This window comes from Choloepus didactylus, chromosome 9 (assembly GCF_015220235.1).
Source record: "Choloepus didactylus isolate mChoDid1 chromosome 9, mChoDid1.pri, whole genome shotgun sequence".
Classification (NCBI taxonomy): domain Eukaryota; kingdom Metazoa; phylum Chordata; class Mammalia; order Pilosa; family Megalonychidae; genus Choloepus; species Choloepus didactylus.
Window position 1 is genome coordinate 62713452 of NC_051315.1, and position 23243 is coordinate 62736694.

Sequence of the window (23243 nt, forward strand, 5' to 3'; positions counted from 1 at the left end):
AGGCAGCAACAAGAGTGCTAGGTGCCGAAGCCACGTCACTCGCCGTTGCTCTCCATTATCCCCCAGTCCCTACTTTTCTCCTCAGACCTAGCATTCTTGCAGATCACCCTGCTCACCCTGGGGCAATACGAACCACTTTCGCGCCATTCGCTCAGGACCGCGCGGCAACATAAAGAGAGATGACCTGAGAGCCAACGAAGCGCCACTTTTTCAAGGCGAATTTTAGGACTCTCCAAGGCTATCATATGAAAGCAAAATATTTGGGGGGGGGGTTGAGGTTTTTTCCAGGGCCGAGCGGGTCACATCCTATCAGGCCATTAACACAGCTTGCAGGACCTGTGCCTCAACGCGGGAAAGCCCGGCCCGAGCCCCGCCCCTCCGGACACGGGTCGGCGCCCCGCCCGCCCGCCGTGCGACTCCTGCTTCTCCGGCTGCGTGGGACCGCGGCGCGCGGGGCTGCTCCGCTCTCCACGTTCTGAGCGCCGGCCTGGGCGCCCGCTGCCAGCATGGACATTTGCCGCGTGTCGGTGAGGGCTGGGTGCGGAATTCTAAGGGGCGGGCGCGATGGGTGCAGGACACGGGCGGGCGCTGGCGGATTTCCATCCAACTCTGCAGACAAGAGAGTTGCTTATCAATTGGTGGCCGTCGTGGGCGTCGCCGGGTTAGGCAAACCTCAGATTCTGTGCGCCTGGGATTTTTCAGGGGCAGGGGGACGTTCCCGACGGGCGTGCGCATGTGGCGTGCGGGCGACTTGGGGATCTTTAGCGTTTTGCAGGAATCTTGGCAGCCCTGGGGAGTCCGAAACCACGTGCGCCCGAGGTGCACGTGCGCCGGAGACCCGACAGCGGCCAGAGGCTGGCGGGTCCCCTACTGTGTCCGCGAGCTGGCGTGGGGCACGTGGGAAGAGCACGGAAGTGGGGAGGGAAGGAGAGAGGAGAGGAGAACCGCCCTCTCTGGGAGTTTGCCCCCAGCCCCCCAGCCCAGCCATTTCCTGCACGCTGCGAAGGCTGGTGCGTGGTTCGCCGCGTTTCCACCCGCATGTCTCGGGTGGCTTTTCAGCTTACGAGGGCACTCCCCAACAGTTTTTGCCCCTGCAACGCCCGCGGTCCTTTCTAACCTCTGTGGGTCGGTAGGCTTGGAGTTTAAAGGTCTTGCACACCAGTCTCTTTAGAACTTGGGTTGCGCACGTCGGGAGAGGCGTCTCAAGCCCCAGGCAGTGATAAAGTGCAGTTGAAGGGCCTTGTGGTCCAAACTATTTGAGACCTTTGCCTGTCTCGCACTGCTACCCGCCCCCCCGTCAGTCGCAGCTGCGGGACTTTGCCCTGAATGGAACGTTAGTTTTTGCTGTAACGGAAACCAGAACGTAGGGTCTGCCCGGGAGACATTAGAAGTGTGGGGGTTGGGTGAGAAGGAAGAGAGTGACTTGATTAAAATACATCTCGTGTTAGGGACCTTGTGGGGAGGCTGTAGTTCGCGGGGAAGAGTGGTTGCAGAGCTCCGTCACAGCCCAGTAGGAGTGGCACTGGCCTTCAAGATGAAGAAAGTCCCAACTGTGTACCTGGGCTTGGAGCCTGACATGCCTGTGTTCAAACTTGGGCCACCGTGTGACTGGAGTAATCCATTTCACTACTCTGAGCGTCTGATTTCTCATTTTGTTGAATGGGGGATAAGGTTAGCACCTCTGTTGCAAGGAATTAAATGTGATTTGAAAGCATACTTAACAACAGTCCCTGGCACAAAAAACACCTACTAAATGGTGTTGGTTAGTACTTGCCTGTCAAAAAAGGTCATCTCGGTGAATGAAGGTTTGCCTCCCTTCTTTGTATTTTCCTCCAAAGGTACATTTGCCTGGTAACTAACTCTTGGCATGTGTTGATTTGATAAAGCCCAGCTTATATTTTCCTGACGACATTCCAATAGAAAGCCTTCCTTTGCTCTGTCCTGAGTGCTACAGGTAGATTGATGAGGAAATGCTGGTAATTCTTTCAGTAATGCGAGGACCACTGCTGTTTAGGAGATGGCAGACCTGTGTTCTCCTTGTAGCCCTGTGAACTTTGGCAAGCCTGTTTCATCTCCCTAGGGCTTGAATTTACTCTTGAAAAAATGGGAGTTTCTGAGAGCCCTTTCAGTTCCTAACATTCATTGTATTACATTCACATACACCCTTTATACTTAGTAGGTAGACCTATTATCATATTTTCCCGCCTTTGCAAAAGGACAAAAGACAAAAATTTCCTAAGATGATTGGAGACTTGTTTACCATCATCTATGGAAATTTATTTGCAAGAGCCTGCAATGCAGAATGTTAGGCATAGAAGGAAAGCTAAGAATTTTCTGTTCATCTGAAACCTCTTTGCGTTATATCTTGGGGCCGGTAATAGAGCTTACGGGCTTTCAAAGTTATCAGTGTAAGGAACCACTTCTGCTATTCCATGATCATATTTAAGAAAATGGAAGTTCAGGAACTAATGCAACACTTAAGAAATCTCTTTTTTATGGCAGATGGATGCCAGTTGCATTTCCTGATGAGCAGTGCAGGGTTGTTCAGTGTTTATGGATGAATGAAGCATTTTCATATCTACAAGTAACTTGTACCTTATGAAAGGACCTCTAAAAACTTAAAACTTAAGCTGCTCTAGAGAGAGCTGAAATGGAATCAGGCATTCCAGTTGGGTTTGGAGTGCCATTTGACCTATAACCTGGCTCCTTGCCCCATTTGTTCACTGGGTTGATACCTTTGGTTTGTAAGGACTTGTGCCAAAATCACTATATCCCTCATTGGAGTGGGACCTGTTTGAAGTAGAGGTCCTACCCAGTTTTTATAGTTTGAGAAATTAACATCACTGTACATAGTCCAACGCTTAAATAAAAAGACCTCATTAACTTGATTTTGGCAGAGGGTGAAAAATCACTCTACCATTTTGTACTTTTTGAAATTTCCTTTGGAAGTACAGTTCAATTTTTTAGAAAAGAGGGTGGATTTAGGAGTTTAGCATTAACTCTTTGGGAGCTCAGTATAGCACTAAGAGCTTGGGGGCTCTGAAAGTGGGTAAAGGGGTAGATCCATAGATGCTTGAATAAATTCATAAATGTCATTAAAATTTTTCCTCCAAAGAGATCCTTTCTTAGGATTTGACCTGATTTTGAAATTTTTTTTTTTGTAGGAATTGCAAATCTTCCTTTTTCTATGTAGGGTATGAGAAACCGATGTATCTACTCTTGCTATTTGAACCTACGAAACTCAGAAATGATGTCTTTTGTTAGAGACTATAGTAGACATTCCACTTAATAATATTGCCATTTCCATTTGCAGCAAAGGGATCTCAGAGTAAAGAAGAACTTCAAGAAATTCAGATATATGAAGTTGATTTCCATGGAAACCTCGTCATCCTCTGATGACAGTTGTGACAGCTTTGCTTCTGATAATTTTGCAAACACGGTAAGTGCTGCCTGAGAATAAACAGAATTGAGTCTGCAGTGCTCAAAATGCCCCAGATGCTTTGTGTGTGATTAAAACTGCTTGCTTTTTGCCTGCATTTCTATACAGCCGTTATGAAAATACAGTATGCACTGTAATTTCATTTCACTTTCTGCTGTGGTTCTAGGTAGTAATTGTTGGAGGTAGATTAGCTACTTATTCTATCCTTTTGAAATGTCGCCTAACCTAACATGCCTGATGATTTGCCATAACAACTCAGAAATCATTTGTAAACCTCTGAACCATTTTTCTTTGTAACAAAAGCTATTCTCTTGTAGTGCACTTGTAAATGTGATTTGCTCTCTGCACGGTTTATGGAAAATTGGTTCTTGAAAAAGAAAAAAATGCACAACCACATTTATTTATTTATTTTACAGAAACCTAAATTCAGGTCAGATATCAGTGAAGAACTGGCAAATGTTTTTTATGAGGACTCTGATAATGAATCTTTCTGCGGCTTTTCAGAAAGTGAGGTGCAAGATGTATTAGACCATTGTGGATTTTTACAGAAACCCAAACCAAGGCCAGAGGTCAATACAGAACTGGCCAGTATTTTTCATGCCGACTCTGACGATGAATCATTTTGCGGTTTCTCAGAGAGTGAGATACAAGATGGAATGGTGAGTTTGAGAATTTCACCAATATTGAGATGTAAGGCGCATTTAGAGGCATGGCATACTTGCTTTTAAAATTTTTCATTTTAGTCATGCCGGACGATTTTGTTGACTTTTTTTTTTTTTTTAATTTTAGAAGTAGAATATGTCATGTCTTAAAGCAGTTTTTACTACTGCAGTCCTACTAGTAAATCTTTAACATTTTGTAGGGTCTAAAAATCTTGGAAACTGGTTAGATAAAATCGACCAACTTCCAGATTTCTGTTACCACAAAAATCCAACCTAATAGAGGAAGAACACATGTCCTAAAGATTACCTTTATTTGCATTTAACTTCAAATGCCCAGCCCAGTACCAGGCACAAAGCAAGCCCCTGATAGGTGCTGGTTCCCTTGGCAAGTCTGTGCCTACATCCTGAAGCCTGTGATAACTCATGTGCAGGAGCTTGAGTGCAGATTATGACAATTAGGGCCCTTCCTGCTTCCACTTTTGCTCTTTGGCCAGCTTTTCCTGTGCTGTTGCTATGTTACCTTTAACCTCTGTTGTCCTGCTCAAACCACTGCTGCTGCTGCTGCTCCTGAGGCTCACCCTCCCGGAGCTCACTGTTCAGCTCAGCTGACATTTTCTTGACTTTCTCAACAAAGGAAGCAGTGTGTTTGTTGGTTTATAACTGGGTGTGTGCTCTGCAACTCATTGTGCTCTGAAACATGCCTGCTTACCGCCTGTGGACCACATGCAAGTAGCGCTGATAAAGGTGACAGTGCCTGGCCAAGAGGTGTTTTATCACTGTCTCGCTGTTTGTGGTAAGGCAGTGCGTCCTCTATTGAGTGACTGGTCTAAATCAGTGGTCACTGGAGTTGCTGCAGGGACCTGCCTGCAAATCTGGATGTGACCCAAACATTGTCTATAGCCTGAGTAACTTCTAGGCAATGTTTCAATTCTTTGTAGATGCCGTTGTGTATATGCTGTTGTGATTAATAAAATGCCAATTGATTAAAAGTGTTAAGGACTCAGTTTTTTTTCATGTAGATTCTCTCAGTCTGTGGAAACAGAAAGTATATGAAAGGTACTAAAAGCTATTGTGGGAATTTAAGAAACGTTTGAATGTTAAAAATGGGTCTTCCATTCTGGGACTTCACAAGTGATTTTTTTTTTTTCTCTCTTTTTTTTCCTCTACTGTCAACCACAATCAATTTTAAAGTGTTTTCATCACCCCTCCAAAAAATCCTATACCCATTAACAGTCACTCCCTATTCTTTTCCAACATCCCTATCATTTTAGATTGCCATTTTTTGGACATTCATATAAATGGAATCGAACAATATGTAATCTTTTGTGACTGATGTCTTTCACTTAGCATAATGTTTTCAGGGTTCAGCCATATTGTAGCATGTATCAGAACTTAATTCCTTTTTGTTGCTGAATGATATTCCATGTGTGAATATATTACATTTTATTTATCCATTCACCAATTGATGGGTATCTGGGTTGGTTCTGTTTTTTGGCTATTAAGAATAATATTGCCGTGAATATTTGTGTACACATTTTTGTATGGACGTATGTTTTCATTCCTTTTGGGTTTGTACCTAGGAGTGGAATTGCTGGGTTATACAGTAACTGTTTAAAACCTTTTGAGGAGCTGCCAGACTGTTTTCCAAAGTGACTACACCATTTTACATTCCTACCAGCAGTGTATGATTGATATGCTAGTTCCACATATCCTTGCCAGCACTTGTTATTTTCTGTCTTTTTGATTATAGTCATCCTAGTAGGTGTGAAGTAGTAACTCATTTTGTTTTTGATTTGCATTTCCCTGGTGGCTAATTTTCATACATTTTTAATGAGGGATACCTATATTACTTGTGGATTCCAAATTTCATTTTAATCCTACAGAAAGTAGATTAGAGACTTTTTAACATAGTTAATATTGACATAAGCATTAAAACCATGCTTATGAGAGAACACATATTTATTCCTGTATAATTTCTTTTAAAAATGCATAAATCCCTATTTTAAAAGAATTTTAAAAGAAGTCAGGGATTTTCACATTTTAAAAAATGATTCAGAACCACAGGCCTAAGGGCTGCGAATGACGATGGCTTCTAACTGTGTCTCAGCTAGGCCACTTGGAGTTAAGTTACACTCAGATTGTTAAAGGAATTTGTAATTCTGATGTCGTTACCCAGAACTGGCAATGTTCAGTTGAAATTTATTTGATGTAAATGTCTTTTGTTTAGAAGGGATTTTGTAGTCATAATGGTGCAGCCGGTGCACCAAGCAACAAGTCACTAATTACCGAATTGTTCTGATTAACTAGAGACTGCAGTCAGCCAGCGAAGGCTGCAGAACACGCAGTCAGCACCGACGTTCTGGAACTCTACGGGTGGCAATGACATTTCCAGCACGGAATAGCAGGGGGTCAGCCAACAAAAAGCAACCCCCCCTCAGCCTCAGGGACCTCTGTGACTGATGCCAGTTCTGATTCAGATGAAGAAAATGGCATGAATTTTTTGGAGAAAAGGGCTTTAAATATAAAGCAAAACAAAGCAATTGGTAGGTGTCTGGCTTTTGACTGTGTTGGAACTACTCTTCCCAGCTTTTCTCTAAGGGACTTACTGTTTACATCTGTCTCCTAGGATTATTTTCCATGCAGTTAGGAAATCTTTATAATGCAAGCTTTGAAATGCATTTCTTTCTCTAAAGTTGCTTTGCTATTTTTAATTTATTCAAGTCTTGGTACATGTATAAGTAAAATCAGAAATACACTGAATATGTCAACTTAATATTAAAAATAAGGCTGTGAAATTGCTATCGTAATTTCCAGAATTTAGTTGCTTGTTTTCAGCACCTATTCTAAACCAATAATCTCTGTTTTATTTCCTCCCTTTTTAGCTTGGCAAAACTCATTCAGAATTAGAAAGCTTCCCTGGCTCATTCCCTGGAAGACGTTCTCTACCAGGCCCCCGTTCAGTAAGTGCAAATCTCTATCCAGTGGTATTTTGAGCAAGCCTAAGGCAGATTTCTGTTAGGATATTTTAAAATCCACTTTCCTTACTTTATGTGGTCTTCATAGACAGAGTAAGAAAAAATAGAGGAAACCTTCCAACAGATCTGGAAGACCTTCTGTGCATCCTCGGGCAGTTGTGGCCTCCTCTGTTGTTGTTTCTGTGGCTCCTTAAACCCCTCTTAAGTGTTTTTCTCTTTCTCAGCTAGACTAGGCCCCTCAGGGCAGAGAACCAACGATTAGAAAAAATTTTTTCTGTATCCCCAGGTATAACACATTCCTCCTACATGGTAGATGTGCAATAGATGGTTTTTGGTTTTAAATCTGAGAGAAGGAAAAAACAAGTTCTTAACCCAGTCACACCTGTTGTCATAAGTGATTATATTCTGAGGAACGAAGTTGAGGAACGAAGTTGGTGTAACTCGGGAATTTGGTGTGTCTGCCTGTGGTGCCAAAAAAAGACTTTCCCTACCCTACCACTCCTTGAGGGAGGGAGGGAGATAACCATACATAAATGCAGTATAGGAAAGCGACTGTGTTTCAGGGCTTGCTCAAGAGATGCCATAGAAAAGTCTTTTGGAAAACGAGAGCAGTTCTTGCATCTTTATTAAGTAGAAGAAAAAACAATAGATCATCTCTCCATTTGAGAGAAACTGGACTTGGTGTTACAAAAGCAAAATTATGATGGCTGTGTGGATTTTGAGTTCATGTTCCATGCATCATGGAAAGGACAAAGAAAATCGGAAAAAGAGCTTTCTTTTTGCTTAAAAGCAAACATCCTTAAGGAGCAGGTATGGATTGTCCATAGCGCTATTTCTCTTTTTTACTGGAATAAATGGGTTCCTTTACTTAAAAGCAAATATCCTTAAGGAGCAGGAGTGGGTTTTCCATGGTGGCTGTTTCTCTTCTTTCTGGAAATAAATGGATCTGTCCTGTATGTTTGTTTAGCAATCCAAGACACCCCGAAGGCGTACGTTCCCAGGTACTGCATCTAGGAGAAACCCTGAGCGGAGAGCTCGCCCTCTTACCAGGTCAAGGTCACGGGTTCTTGGGTCCCTCAGTGCTCTTCCCACAGAGGAAGAGGAGGAGGAGGAAGAAGAAGATAAGTACATGTTGGTGAGAAAGAGGAAGACCATGGATGGCTACATGAATGTGAGTTCAGTGATCTGTAGGCCCCACATATACACGGCTCAGACACGCCCACAACCTCAACATGAATTCATCCATATTAAATGTTTTTCTTGAACCATTCAGAATTGTTAATGTCACATAAACTTAGTTGATGCTTTTGTTAGCAGGTGAAGAAAGTCAAAGTTTTCTTCATCTTTTATGTGTGTAGGAATTGTTTCCATATAGTTTCCAACTTATGACTTGCTCCTCCTGCATAAACTCGAAGAAAGATTTCCAGATTGAATGCTCTGTGAAAAAATTACAAATTAACCACATGAGATTCAAAGCTGGGCAGAGCCAGTAAGAAGAGTATATTTTGTGCTTCTGGTTACGCAGGAAGATGACTCGCCCAGAACTCGTCGCCCAGGATCCATGTCCCTTCCGCATACAATTCGCCCAGTGGACAAAATTACAGAGGAAGAGTTGGAGAACATCTGCAGCAACTCTCGAGAGAAGATATATAGTCGTTCATTGGTAAGAGCCTCTTAAGTTTTCTGAAAATGCCAATGTCTGTGACAGAGGGAGGATAGATTTTACGTTCCTTGGAGTTTTTCTAATGTTCTAAATGTCTTAGCATATGAGATATGTGCTTATATGCTTTTTCTTACAAAGGAAGCTTTTTGCTTTGTAAGTCTGCAGTAGTATATTTTCTCTTAATTTAGAAATGGATTCAACATGTATTTATTGTGTATCTGTTATGTACATCTGCATAGCGAGGTGCTGGAGATATGATGGTGTGTTAAAGAGAAAAATGGATTTAGGCAAAGTGTTTTTTGCATGGATAAAATCTTTTATTGCTGAAAAGTAGTTTTGAGAATATTAACTCTGAAGTCTGCCAACTGAAAAAAATCACCATGTCCTTGTTTCATGCCTAGGCATGTATATATACAGGTAAATGAAGATGGGAAGTAAGAGTCAAAGACAGAATGGCAGATGCTACTACAAAGAAGGACATTTTTTAAATATGCCATTTTTCTCTCCAATAAGCTGTATTTTTTTCTCATTTGCTTATTATTTGTAGGGATCTACCTGTCATCAATGTCGCCAGAAAACTATCGATACTAAAACAAACTGCAGAAACCCAGACTGTTGGGGTGTTCGAGGCCAGTTCTGTGGCCCCTGCCTCCGAAACCGTTACGGTGAAGAAGTCAAGGACGCCCTTCTGGATCCAGTAGGTGCCTTGCCCAGGCTGGTCCTGTGGGCTTGTAGGTCAAAGAGGGCACCGGTGAAAGTCACCACGTGTACCAGGGATTTGCCTTTTTAATCTTTAAATCAGCTGAGCTGGTTCTGATTGCATTACAGATAAATTTTCTCTGAAGTGCTTTAGTATTTAGGTGGCTCCAGCAATTTCCTGCCTTTTACATTACATTGGCTTCTGAAATAGATATTAAATATTTCTAATTGAAAGAGTTGGATATGTAAAGTGGATGGTCATAGACAATTCTAAAAGTCAAGCCTACAACGTTATTTGAAGGCTTATTGAGGGAAAGGAACTGCTAAATTTTATAGATTTGAAGGTGGATCCTGTTCCCAGTCTATCCTAATTGACATTCATTTCTCTTAATATGAACTCTTATTTACAAAATGGCTCCCTTAGCTCCCCAAAGGTTAGGAGGAAGGAAGAGGTAGTCCTGTAATGCTTACTGTGCTTTACAGTGTTTTTCTTTTCAGGGAGTTGGTTAGAATGCTAATCTGGTTTTAACTGTCTCCGTTTAGGCAAAGTAGATTAGAAGCAAGATAGACTGTACTCCCACCTCGCTTAAGGGTGTGCCTGTTCTTTTGCTATGCTTGCTTGGCTTGCCTAAGTCTGCACCTTGTCTGACGAGGTCTGAAGCCCTTGCCTTGTCCTTTGGTTCATTCTCAGATTAGTCTGAAGATGAATCACCTCTAAAGATTTAAAGGAGGTGGAGACAGGATGATCCTTCATGGAGATGTAAAGATGCTGAGATTCAAGCAAGCCTTTGTAGAAGGGAATTTATAATTACTGACCCCTTGTATTTTTTTAAACTTTTGTAGGAATTTGTATTATGAAAAATTTCAAATACACATAAAAGTAGAGAGAGTAATAAATCCCTAAGTACTCAGAGATGGATTTAAAACTATTTACACTTAGCCATACTTGCTTCACAATTTTTGTGTGTGGTGTGCTCTAAATTAAATTACAAACACAAATAATACTCAGCCCTAAATATTTCACTCACTCTCTTTAAAATAGAACACATTCTTAAATAATCACTATACCATTTTCACAATAATTAATATCATATATCTACTTGATATTCAGGTATTTCCCATGTGTCCTGAGGCGGCATGCCTCAGGACCGGACTGGTGGTCGTGTGGAGAAGCGTTTGTCAGTCAGTGGGCGTTGCTGTCTAAAATTTTCAGGGCTTAGAGAATGGGAAAGGGTGGGAACTGTTTGTTGTGGGTGTTCATTTCAGGGGAGGCAGATGAGTTCCCAGTGTTGGGGCCAGATAGGTGTGAGCCATTGAAGGGAAGCCGATTCTCCATTTATCACTGCTAGTTGCTGTGCAATGTTCTCTGCTGGATTTCCTAAGGAAACGTAAGGAAATGACTAGTACACATTAACTATGTTAAGATTTTATATTCACAAAAGATTTAAATGGAATCAGCGATACCCACCTTGGAGTGTAAAAAGGAGTGGATAAATACAGGGGAGAAGTAAGGTTTAATTTAATTGTGTCCTTGTACAATTCTCCTTCAGAGCTGGCATTGTCCTCCTTGTCGTGGAATCTGTAACTGCAGTTTCTGTAGGCAGCGTGATGGACGGTGTGCAACTGGGGTCCTTGTGTATTTAGCCAAATACCATGGCTTTGGGAATGTGCATGCCTACTTGAAAAGGTAACAGCTGCTATTCTCTCTTCTTCATCTGAATCTTTACATTAATTTGTGTGTCTTAATAAAAAGATGGTAGAAGTCAGGAATAGTGGTTCTCTCTAGGGCAAGGGGGTTGTTGATAGGGAAGGGGCATGATGGGAGCCTTTTTGATGCTGGAAATGTCCTATATCTTGCTCTGGTTGGTGATTACATGTACCTAAGTGAACATTCAAGTTTTACACTTAAGATTTGTTTATAGGGCTGTATGGGTGTTATAACGCAAGAGAAACATTTTTTTAAGATGGGAATTAGGCTTTCAAAAGAAAGTTCTGAAAACTACATCCTAACATATTCCCTTTTCTCTTTCACAGTCTGAAACAGGAATTTGAAATGCAAGCATAATACCTGGAAGATTCACTACTTGGCTTCCACTTCTCAGATCTTTCTTGTTAAACTTTTCACTTTTGTCAGTTGATTGAAACCCCAGTTAACACTTTTGATGATCAGTCTGTTTTACGGGAGACCCAAATCAAGTTATCTCATTAGACATACATTCTGGGGCATGATGGAGATGTATTGCTAGTTATACTTTGCCCTCCTGCAGTTTCTCCTCTGCTTCTCCCCCAGCTTACCCTCCTCTCTTTCCAGCGGTCCTCTCCACTACTTATTTCCTGAATTCTTTTCAGATGACAGTTTTATGAAAGTGTGTTTTGTTTCGTTGGTGCTGAAATCGCTCTCAACTCCCCTGATAAAACCAAGCAATTAGAAGCCAGTAGTAGCATTCACTAACTAGGTCTGTTGAATTCCAGAGAACAGCCCTCCGACTTGTTACGGGAAAACAAACTTTTGTGATTTAGCAATCATATGTGTTGACATTTTTAATAGGATCAAGACACAAAAGTCTTAAAACCATTTGGAAAAAGTAGGTGATTGTCACAAAGTGGAATTTATGATGCAGCATGATAACATTCCACGGATTGTGCTTGTTGAAACTTAGTTGCTGCAAATTTCTTCCATCATGAGGTTAATTTGTGCATTTGGCTTACGCAGCCATGATCCAGAGGTTTGTGGGCAATGTTATACTTAAAATCATTGTAGGAAACACATCCTGGGAAATAAGGATGTTGATACTTCAGGAGTAGGCTAATTGGAAATTCCTGGTTTAAAACTTAAATATCATTGTAATTCTTGCCAAGTTTATTTCAGTTCTTATGGGAGGCAATTCAAGTTAATTCTTGGACCGTTGTATGTAGAAAATTGATACTAATACTAATCTACCATGCTTTGCAGATTTTGCTTTCTTGAAGAAATTATAAGGTAGGCACAGGGTTCATGTTCAGTTTTTTAAGTGCTTTTTACAACAATGAGAAATGCCTTTTTGGAGATGGGTGACTTTCAGAAGTTCGTAACTTAACTCTGCCAGTTTACTTTGTGGGCAGGACTTATGTTCCCCAACCCCCAACCCCCTCTTTTTTCCTTCGTTAATCAAATAATTTGGTAGGGGTGGAATCGAACTGCTTGTATGTCCATTTTACTTTGTGTATCCAACTTGTTGCTGTGCCTGTTCAGTGTTTGATGCATAATTGGACCTTTAATCAATACATGTAAATAGAGCTTTTGATCTGTAATACTTTTATACTAAAGTTTTTATTTTAATAATAAAATGTTTTGCTCTAGTTTGCCTGCCTTTTTTTTTTTTTTTTTTTAATCCCACTTAATACCAATATTTTCTCCTATTTTATTTATAAAACTATTTCTGCCGCCTTAGAGTCTCCCTTTTGGCTTAAGTTTCTGGAGGCCAAGAGTCAGCTCTTGAACAGCACCTGCCTTGGTGTTGGAACTGACATCTGTGATCATAAAACCAACTGGGACAGCTACTTTGCCTGATAGAAAGCAGTACACATCCATGAGGTTTTATAATGTTGTTTTCTTTTCCTTCACCATTTGAAAGAACTAGCCCAAGAACTGACACTGATTTTGCAATACCTGGTTTGCTTTAATCAGCCATTCAAATATTTTTTTAAATGTATGCTGTGCTTTGAGGCTTGTACCAGTACTGTGAGAATCAGAAGAAACAAGTCATGATCTAAAAGCTCTCATAACCCAGTTCTTTAGACTAGGGGTTGGCAAACTACCCTGCAGGGCAGATCTTGCTGCAGCTTCTACTTAGGGCATGTGAATGAAGTATGTTTTTTTTTTTTTTTTTTTTTAAGGATTGGGGGAAAAAAGATGTGAGAGACCATGTGACCCTCAATCTAGTGATGGAGATAAGATTAAAAACCTAAAAGTAATGCTCTGAGTGAGAATGAAGGGGAGGAAGGTAATTGATACTTTGGCATCACCAGGCATTTAATATCATTTAATTGTATTTTATGAACCCATGGATTTTCTTATGGCTCAATAGGCATAGAGTCAGTGCTTGGTACAGTATATATGTTAGCACTTCATAGCAGGCATTTTGGAGATGGGGAGACTGAACAAGGTTAAGTAGCTTCCAAAGACTTGAGCCCATACTCTCCAGGTCAGAGAAAAGAAATATTAAAATGAAATACACTCCTGAGGACTCTTCATAGCACCTGGCTACATACTTGGATTATAACACTTAACACCTGTCACCCATAGTTGGGTATCTATCTTAGTTTCCCCTCATTAGACAATAAGGTCCTTGAGAGCAAGACACCTTCAATCCAAATATTCTTGACATGTAGGAGGTACTCAATAAATATTTGTTAAATGGATTGTATCAAGGAATGAGTTGAGTCAGTGCCCCTGGGCCCACAGAAGTTCTTGAAATTTGGGTGGAGAGCTAAATTTATGGTGGGAGAGAAATGGTAATCCAAACATTGAAGGCATTGACTTAGGAGTAACCTTTCTTTATGGTATGCTTAGCCAGGTATGAGGCTACCATGGTCAATTCATAACTATGTATGTCTAATATTTTTTCTATGGGAAAATACAATTTACTTACATCATACTAACATTTAAAGGAAAAGAACCATTTCACTAAGAATTTGTGTAGAGCTACAAATTGAGCTGTAAAAGATAATTTTGGATATAGTCACTCTTAAGTGTTAACCCATTTGTTGGGGAGATAGTTTTGGTGGCAAAAATTGCATAGGAGAACTTTTAAATTTAATTTGTGGAACAGAATCCCCATTTATCTATCATGAGCTTCAGCATTGATCAACTCATGGTCTATCCTAATTATACCCTTTATTCTCCCCAACCCACTGAATTATTTTGAAGCAATTCCCAGACATATGACATTCATAAACAAACCCTTCAGTATTTCTAAAAGACAATGACTTTAAAACCATAATCAGAATATCATTATCACACCTAGAAAAATAAGCAGGTGTTCCTTAATATCAAATACCCAGTCAGTGTTCAAATGTTCATAATTCTCCCTCTCTTCTCATTGGTTTGTTTGAATCAGCTTCCAAACAAAGTTTGCAGTTGATTTAGGTGTCTTAACTGTCTTAATTAACTGTCTTAAAATAAATAGGGTTTCTCTTCCCTTTTTTCCCTTTGCAAGTTTATTTGTTGGAAAAAAAAGAAAAAAAAAAGACAAAAAACCCAGTCATTTTCCTGCAGAGTTTCCCACATTTTACTAATTGCGTCCCCATGGTGTCATTTAATGTGTTCCTTTGTCTCCCTTGCTTCTAAAGTGGTAGCTAGAGCTAGAGGCTTGATCTGATTCAAGCGCTGCAATACTTTATAGATAGTGCTGTGTACTGACATCTGGAGACTAATAATATGCTGTTGACACTTTTAATGTATGGTTGGTGGCCACTATAAATTCTCTTTCCTTTTTTCTTAGTCTACCGGTATGCTTCCATAGAGTGAAGCTTCCCCTCATCAACCATTTAATTACCTGACAGAAAAGACATTAAGAACTTACTTTTTCCTTATTTACTGTTTGTCAGAATCATGAATTTATTCTCTAGTTCCTCCAATGGTGCCTATGAGGTTTTTGTTTGTTTTAAGTAGCATTATGAACTCTTGGACTTTTCAAATATGTGATGTGTTTCAGTGTATTGCAGTTATTATTATTATTGATGCCCAACTTTTGGCCAGTGGCTTCATATAGGCTTCTGCATCCTTTTGACATGACCCCAGAGATCTTTGACACCCTTCTTACTTTTTTAGTAAGACAGGGTGTTCCAGGCTCATTTTATACATTTTCTGCCCCAAATCTAGAATCACTCATTTCTCCAAAGTGCTTTGTTTTTAAACATGTTTCTTTCATACCTATTTATTATCTATCAATGTACAGCATATATGCATATATACATATAAGCAATTATATATATTGGTATTTATATATAAATACATTAGTAATAGTAATATATAATGGTTTTGAAATAACAGTACCAATATTATTGACATTAATATTACTGAAAGCTGTAATATCTAGTAAATCTAGTAAAAGTCCCTAGATACACTCAAATTACTATGTCTTAAAATCGTTTGAAACAATTCCTCTCTTCTGTGGTTAAAGCACCAACTTGATATGTTAGCTTCATTTGTTTTACTTTGCTTTTAATTTTAAAGATTGCCTATTTTTGAAGTCAAATCTACAAAACAATGTTTTTAGAGAAGTCTAGATTCTATCCTATCCATACCTCCACCCTGCTCTTCGTCTTCCTCCAAAGGAAAAAGAATTTATGGTTTACACTTTAACTTTTAAAATATAAGCAAATATATTTATGTATTTACACCCCTCTCCTGTCTTCACAGATTAATAGTGGCATACTACTTACTACATACCTCCTTCTCACTTGTCATTTTCATTTAACTGTATACATGAGAATGATAACTCAATTTTATTTCTTCTAATATGAAGAATTCTGATGTATACATGTGAACATGGGATTAGGTTTTAAAGTTTCAGAGAAAACATTCATCGAGAATATACTGTTCTGTATGCTTATGCTAAGGAGAAATCAAAGCGCCTTTTCTCACACACTTAGTAGGAAAGCCAATATCAGCAGGAACCAGTATTTTAGAATTTCTCCTGTTCTATTTGATTTCTTATCCTTCAATAGCTGTAAATGTTTTTCACTTCATGTTGACCATCCAGTATGGTCCACTGGTGAGAATGAACTTACCTGAATATCTAAGACATGAGCATTTTGAGTATCCTAGTATTTAAGGAGGAAAAATATGTAAATAATATTCCTTTATGCAAATGCTTTCTGCAGCTCTCATTGCCAGCCAAATTCTTGTAAATCATGATAAACAGATGCTCCTGAACTAAATGACTAAGTAAAATTATGGAGATAGATTCTATTTATCCTTTTTTTCACTGTTGGGGAAGGAGGAAAGGGATATTAACAAAATTTTATCTGTCTGCATGATGAATAGGGCAGACAACAAGGCTTCTATTAATTGATTTCAGCAAGATGAGATGTGGGACTCAGAAGAATTGGAGAGCTGCCCCTATTGCAACTTAGTTTGCTTTACCAGAAAACCATGGTTTGGAAATAATCCAATATCAAACTTGCTGGGTCTCTGCCTACTGTTTAGCTTTTGGTTACTTTTTTTTTCTTCTTAAATTTTTTTTTTGTTTTTATTAATCATATTTTTTTACTGTTGAATATATCATATATATGTAGAAGTAATAACTTTCCAAGTGCAATTTAACAAGTAGTCAGCAAATTTCAAAATATATTATAGGTTACAGTTCCACAATTGCAGTTATTTCCTTATTATGAAATATAACATGTATACAAAAAGGTGATATCTTTCAAAGTATGATTTAACAAGTAGATATGTAAGAAATTTCCAAAGTTGTTATGAGTTATAGTATCATAGTTTCAATTATTTCCTTATTGTGAAATATAACATACAAAAAGGTATAGCTTTCAAATAACAATTTAAAAGTAGCTATAGAACAAATTTCAAAGGATGCTATGTGTCACAGTTCCACCATTCCAATTCTTTCCTTCTAGCTATTCTAATATCCTAGCAACTAAGAAAAAGAAAATAAAGATTTAGTATTCATAATCCTTTGTTAAATTCCATCTTGTCTGTTGCTACCCCTTCCTCTAGTTTAATCACTTTCCCGATCTTCAGGAATGTCTAGGCAGTGACCACCCTAACCTGTTCATGTTGAAAAGGGGTGTCAACTTTATGAGCAAAGGGGACACATGTAGTTGATGTTCTTGAAGAGGCTATTGCCTCTGGGTTTGGGGACTTGGCTGGCGTAGGAGCACTCTAAAGGATTTAAGTTTCTGAAGAATAAACTTAGTGAGTGAAACTTTTATAGAGTCTCAGACAGATATATAGGTATTCTTTAAGGTTTTTGGGACTATTGTTGACTTGGGCTTATACTGTGGTCATTTAGCATATCCAGGTGAAGCTTGCATAGGATTAACCTCCAGGACAGCCTCTTGACTCCTTTCTTTTCCCTGTTTTGGTCAAAACAACATTCTCAATCCCTTGATGCCAGGGTCAGGCTCATTCCCAGAATCCATGTCCCATGTCGCCATGAAAGCTCACCCATCCTGGGGTCCTGTCCCACATTGCGGGGAGGATGATGAATTTATTTGCAAAGCTAGGCTTAGAAAGAGAAAGTCCACATTTGCCCCACAAAAGAGGTTCTCTAGAGTGACTCCTAGACATAATTATAGGTGGGCTTAGCCTCCCCTTTACAACCATAAGTTTCACCCAAGCAAGCCCCAATATCGAGGGCTTGACTTACAAAGTAGGGGTTCCTAAGTTCACATAGCATATGTTATGTCCACAATAATCCATCTATATCGCACATTATCATCACCAAGTTGTGCAATCCTCATCACTCTCCATTTAAAACAATTCTCATGATCCAAAACATCTTGGAGCTCTTGTCAGCCTTTAATTATTTGTCCCTAGTATTTGTGTAATACTAGTATGGTATTCCTATTAATTATAGTCCCTAGTATGCAATATGTAGATTTTCCCTTATACCCTTCTGTTGTCAACTCTCTGTGCTAGTGTCATACCTTAGAAGTATATCATGCAAGCACCTATGTATATTTGTGGTGGTCTGTGGGAAACATGCCTTTAAACAACCCCTTTCAATCCTATTCACCTTCAATACAGATCTGATACTTATAATCCCATTAACAAGCAATCGTCATCCCTATCCATTACCATACCTTTGAATTCACCATCATTAACATATCTAACGTTACATTATCATTCCCCCTCACTTGCTACTGTCTATCACTAGGTCTCCAATATTCTATATTATAAGACATTTATTTTATATTGTTCAGATAGTGTCTGACTTACCTCACTCAGAATTATATCTTCAAGGTTCATCCATGTTGCTGTATGTTTCAGGACCTTGTTGCTTCTTACTGCTGCATAGTATTCCATCGTGTGTATATACCACATTTTGTTTATCCACTTGTCTGTTGAAGGACACTTGGATTGTTACCATCTCTTGGCAATTGTGAACAATGCTGCTATGAACATCAGTGTACAAATGTCTGTTCATGTCACTGCTTTCAAATCATTGTGGAATTGCTGGATCATAGGGTAATTCCATAACTAGTTTTCTGAGAAACCACCAAACTGTCTTCCAGAGTGGCTGTGCCATTTATACAGTCCCACCAGCAATGAATAAGTTCTATTTTCTCCACATCATCTCCAGCATTTGTAGTTTCCTGTTTGTTTGATAGCAGCCATTCTTATTGGCATGAGATGATATCTCATTGTGGTCTTGATTTGCATCTCCCTAATAGCTAGTGAAGATGAACATTTTTTCGTGTTTTTTATCCTTTTGTGTTTCCCGTTCAGAGAAATGTCTTTTCATATCTTTTGCCCATTTTATAATTGGGCCATTTGTACTACTGTGTTTAAGTTGTAGGACTTCTTTAGATATGCAGGATATCAGTCTCATATCAGATACATGGTTTCCAAATATTTTTTCCCATTGAGTTGGCTGCCTCTTCACCTTTTTTGACAAATTCTTTCGAGGTACAGAAGCTTCTGATTTTGAGGAATTCCCATTTATTTATTTTTTCTTGCTTGCTTATGCTTTGGGTCTAAGGTCTAAGAAGCGACCTCCTAATATTAGGTCTTGAAGATGTTTCCTGACATTATCTTCTAGGAGTTTTATGGTACTGTCTCTTATATTGAGGTCTTTGATCCCCTTTGAGTTAATTTTTGCATAGGGTGTGAGGTAGGGGTCCTCTGTTATGGCTATCCAGTTCTCCCAGACCCATTTGTTGAAGAGACTTTCTGTCCCAGTTCAGTAGATTTGTGGGCCTTATCAAAAATCAGTTGACCATATATCTGCGGGTCTATTTCTGAACTCTCAATTCGATTCCATTGATCCATATGTCTTTCTTTATGCCAATACCATGCTGTTTTGACCACTGTAGCTTTAGAGTAGGCATCAAAGTCTGGAAGTGTAAGTCTTCCTACTTCGTTCTTTTTTAGGATGTTTTTAGCAGTTGGAGGCCCTTTTCTCTTCCAAATGAATTTGATAACTAGCTTTTCCAAGTCTGCAATGTAGGTTTTTGGAATTTTAGAATTGCATTGAATCTGTAGATCAGTTTGGGGAGAATTGACATCTTAACAGTGTTTAGTCTTTCTATCCATGAGCATGGAATATTTTTCCACCTATTTAGGTCCTTTTTTATTTCTTTCAGTAAAATTTTGTAATTTTCTGTGTAGAGGTCTTTTATGCCCTTGGTTAAGTTTATTCCTAGGTACTTGATTTTTTTAGTTGTTATTGTGAATGGAATTTTTTTTTTTTTTTTTTTTTGATTGCCTCTTCAGTTAGGTCATTACTAGTGTATAGGAACATAAAACTTAGGTGCATTAATCTCATATCCTGCCAATTTTCTTTTTAATTGATGTCTGTGATGGTTAGGTTCATGTGTCAACTTGGCCAGGTGATAGTACCCAGGTGTCTGGTCAAGCAAGCACTGGCCTAACCGTTACTGCAAGGACATTTGTGGCTGTTTTATATTAAATCATCAGTCAATTGGCTGCAGATGTGACTGATTACGTCAATGAAAGGCGTGTCTTCCACAATGAGAAAATGCAATCAGCTGGAGTTAATCCAATCAGTTGAAGACTTTTAAGCGAGACAGATGGAGGACCTTCACTTCTTCGGCTAACCAGCGAAGCATCTCCTGAGGAGTTCATTGGAGTTGCCAGTTTGTTTCCTGAGGAGTTCATTGAACACGTTCATTGAAGTTGCCAGTTTGCTGCTTGCCCTATGGAATTTGGACTCGTGCATATTCACAGTTACGTGAGACACTTTTATAAAATCTTATATTTAAGATTGTTGATTCTGTTTTCCTAGAAAACCCTAACTAATACAATGTCAAATTCACATCACATAAAATTCACCATTTTAACCATTCAAAATGTACAATTCAGCGGTTTTCATTTCTAGTACATTCACAATATTGTGCAGCCATCACTACTGTCTAATCCAGAACATTTTCATCACTCCAAAAAGAAACCCCATATCGATTAAGCAATTACTATTTCCTTATTCTCCCCAACCCCTGGCAACCATTAATCTGCTTTCTGTCTCTATGGATTTGTATATTCTGGACATTTCATATGAATGGGATCATACAGTTTGTGGCTTTTTGTGTATGGATTCTTTCACTTATATAATGTTTTCAAGATTCATCTATGTTGTAGGGTATATCAGTAGTTCATTTTTTATGGATAAATAATATTCCATTGTATGGATATACCACATTTTGTTCATTTATCAGTCAAAGGAAATTGGGATGTTTCAATAAGAAGACATAGTAATACATTTATTTGGGATTGCTGCTCTTAGATGTGTCTTCATGGATTGTTCATTTTTATCCTTCATTTTTATTTTCTTTTCTAAAACTAAAGTAATACATGCTCTAGGTTAACAAAAATTAAAGAGTTCTGAATGATTTATAATGAAAAGCAATGATCCCTTTTCCACCTCTCTAGAACCCCAGGAGACAACAACAACTTCAGTTTTTAAATCTTTTGAGAGATAACAGACAGGTCTCATAATATTCCTTTTCTGATATTTCTTGATTTGTCAACTGTAGACATTATCCATGGACCTCTTGACCTCTCTTTCCTCTTCTACCACCAACTTTGGGCTACTCTGGCTTCATTTTTACATAATCGTGGGTGATAATGTTTATATTTTGTTCTGTAAACTTAGTCCTCTGAATCTTGTCTCCAGAATGGTTTTAAAGGTTGAGAAAAAATAAACAACATTTACATTATTAAGACTATGTAGTTTCCTTTACTGCAGAGCCAAGAGTCAAGTTACAATTCCTTCTCTTCTGGATCACAATCTTTTAGCCTGTCAAAGGAGAATGTTCTTAGTGTCACCTTCAATTGGATTCTTGATTCTTATACTCCAACAGTTACTCAAATTCATACCACATTCTATTTTGTTTCTCTTAACTTTCTTATAGAAATTTCAAGATTTCCCTAAGATTTTCTGATTGCCTGTTTTCCTACAAAGAAAAAGAAATACATGCCTTCATCATATACTTTGTCACTTTTGGCTTCTTATACCTTCTTTCTCATTCTATCTATTACTTGGGATCCTTTTCATTCTTGGAACCACACAACCACTCCTCTATTTTGCTAGCTTCCTAGGATGGGTAATTTCCATCATTTCTTGTAACCTACATTTTCCCTTAGTTTTCACTCTTATTTTGCAGGTTTACATCCTCAGGCAATTTCCTGTCAAAGACTAAGAGGGAAGTAAACTTTCAGAGTCCATGCATACATTGAAAATGGCTCTATTTTGTCCTCAAACTTAATTAGCAGTTTGGTTGTTAAGAGGTTTCTGGGTCAAATTAAATTTTTCTCAGGATGATTATGGTTTTGCTCCAACATCCTCCAGCATCTATTGTGGCCAAGAAGTTATTGCTGGTGGGAACTTCACGTCCTTGCAAATGACCTGCATTTTTCTCTTTGGGGGCTTTTGGGATCTCTTTATTCTTACTGTTCTGAAATTTCACCATGACATGCCTTGGTGGGGATATTTCAATTGAGGTATTTTCTCATTTTCCTGGGGTAAATTCTCTTTTGCTATTTTTTAAAAAATAATTTACTCTTTTCTATTTTGTTGTTGTTTATATGCTCGCTTTGGGGATCTTTCTCTGGAATTCCTATTAGTTGGATGCTAGATCTTCTGCACTGATCCTCTGTTTCTTGTCTTTTTCTCTCATATAGTCTTTTTTCTATGTAAGATTTCCTTACTTTTATCATCAAATCTCTATAAAACAGTAAATCATGTAAGAGTAATAAATAGGTCAAAAATGGTTGAATATCAGCAATTTCATATGATTCAAACTAATATTGAGAAGTTTTATTTTCTAATAATATTTTTAATTTCCAGGAGTTCTTTCCTGTCCTCTGAGGATTCCTTTTTAGAGCATCCTGTTCGTTTTTTTTTTTTTTTTTTTTCCAAGGATTATTTTCTCGAATTTCTCTGAGGATACTATTATATTTCCTTCTGATCCTTGAAGCATCTCTCTTCCTCCTCTGTCAATTTTTCTTTCCTGTTCTTGCTGCATGTTTTCTCCAAGCATTTGGTGATCTTGCAGAGTCAGTTCCTATTTAAGAATGGGGCAATAGGAAGGCTGACTATCACCACTGAGTACCTGCACCAAGTTTGCTCGTGGCGGACTTGATTTCAGATTGGAAGGTGGAGCCGGCCTTTGTCTAGCCCTGTAAGTGCCAGCACTAGTTAGACTTTACCAGGTAGTGCCAGCACACACGTTTACTGATCTAGTTATCCTTGGACAGTTCAATTCTATTTCTCTAGAGGAAAGCGCTTTGATTTTTTTCCCCAGGGGGAAATTTCTGGCTGCCTGTCATTTTACCCAGAGGGTGGGGGTAGAAGGGTTGGTTGATTGATTCATATTTATGCCTTCAATTAAGTTCTCCTTTCTCTTCACAGTCCTGCTGGCCAGAGTGGTTCCTACCTCTGCCATCCTTAGCCTTGGTAGGAAGGGAGACAAATTCCTGTACTAAATCCCCTTCACAACGTATTCCAGGCCTCAACCCTCCAGCAGTATGCCCTGTTAAAGCTGTGAGTACAATTATACCCACATAGCACCTCAGGCTCCAACCGGAGATGGTAGGGTCCAGTAGAACTATCTTGAAAGTCTGG

General features: G+C 39.0%; 1 protein-coding gene across 1 annotated transcript; it reads left to right on the plus strand.

Annotated features, from left to right (window-relative positions):
* The first annotated feature begins 394 nt into the window (after positions 1 to 394).
* Positions 395 to 12747, plus strand: CDCA7 (cell division cycle associated 7). Its single transcript, XM_037849573.1, is given in 11 exon segments — positions 395 to 527; positions 3314 to 3439; positions 3856 to 4098; positions 6409 to 6524; positions 6526 to 6642; positions 6983 to 7061; positions 8044 to 8247; positions 8602 to 8739; positions 9287 to 9436; positions 10989 to 11125; positions 11473 to 12747. Coding segments are annotated over 11 exon segments (1362 nt in total). The 5' UTR covers positions 395 to 506; the 3' UTR covers positions 11504 to 12747.
* Positions 12748 to 23243: the final 10496 nt, after the last annotated feature.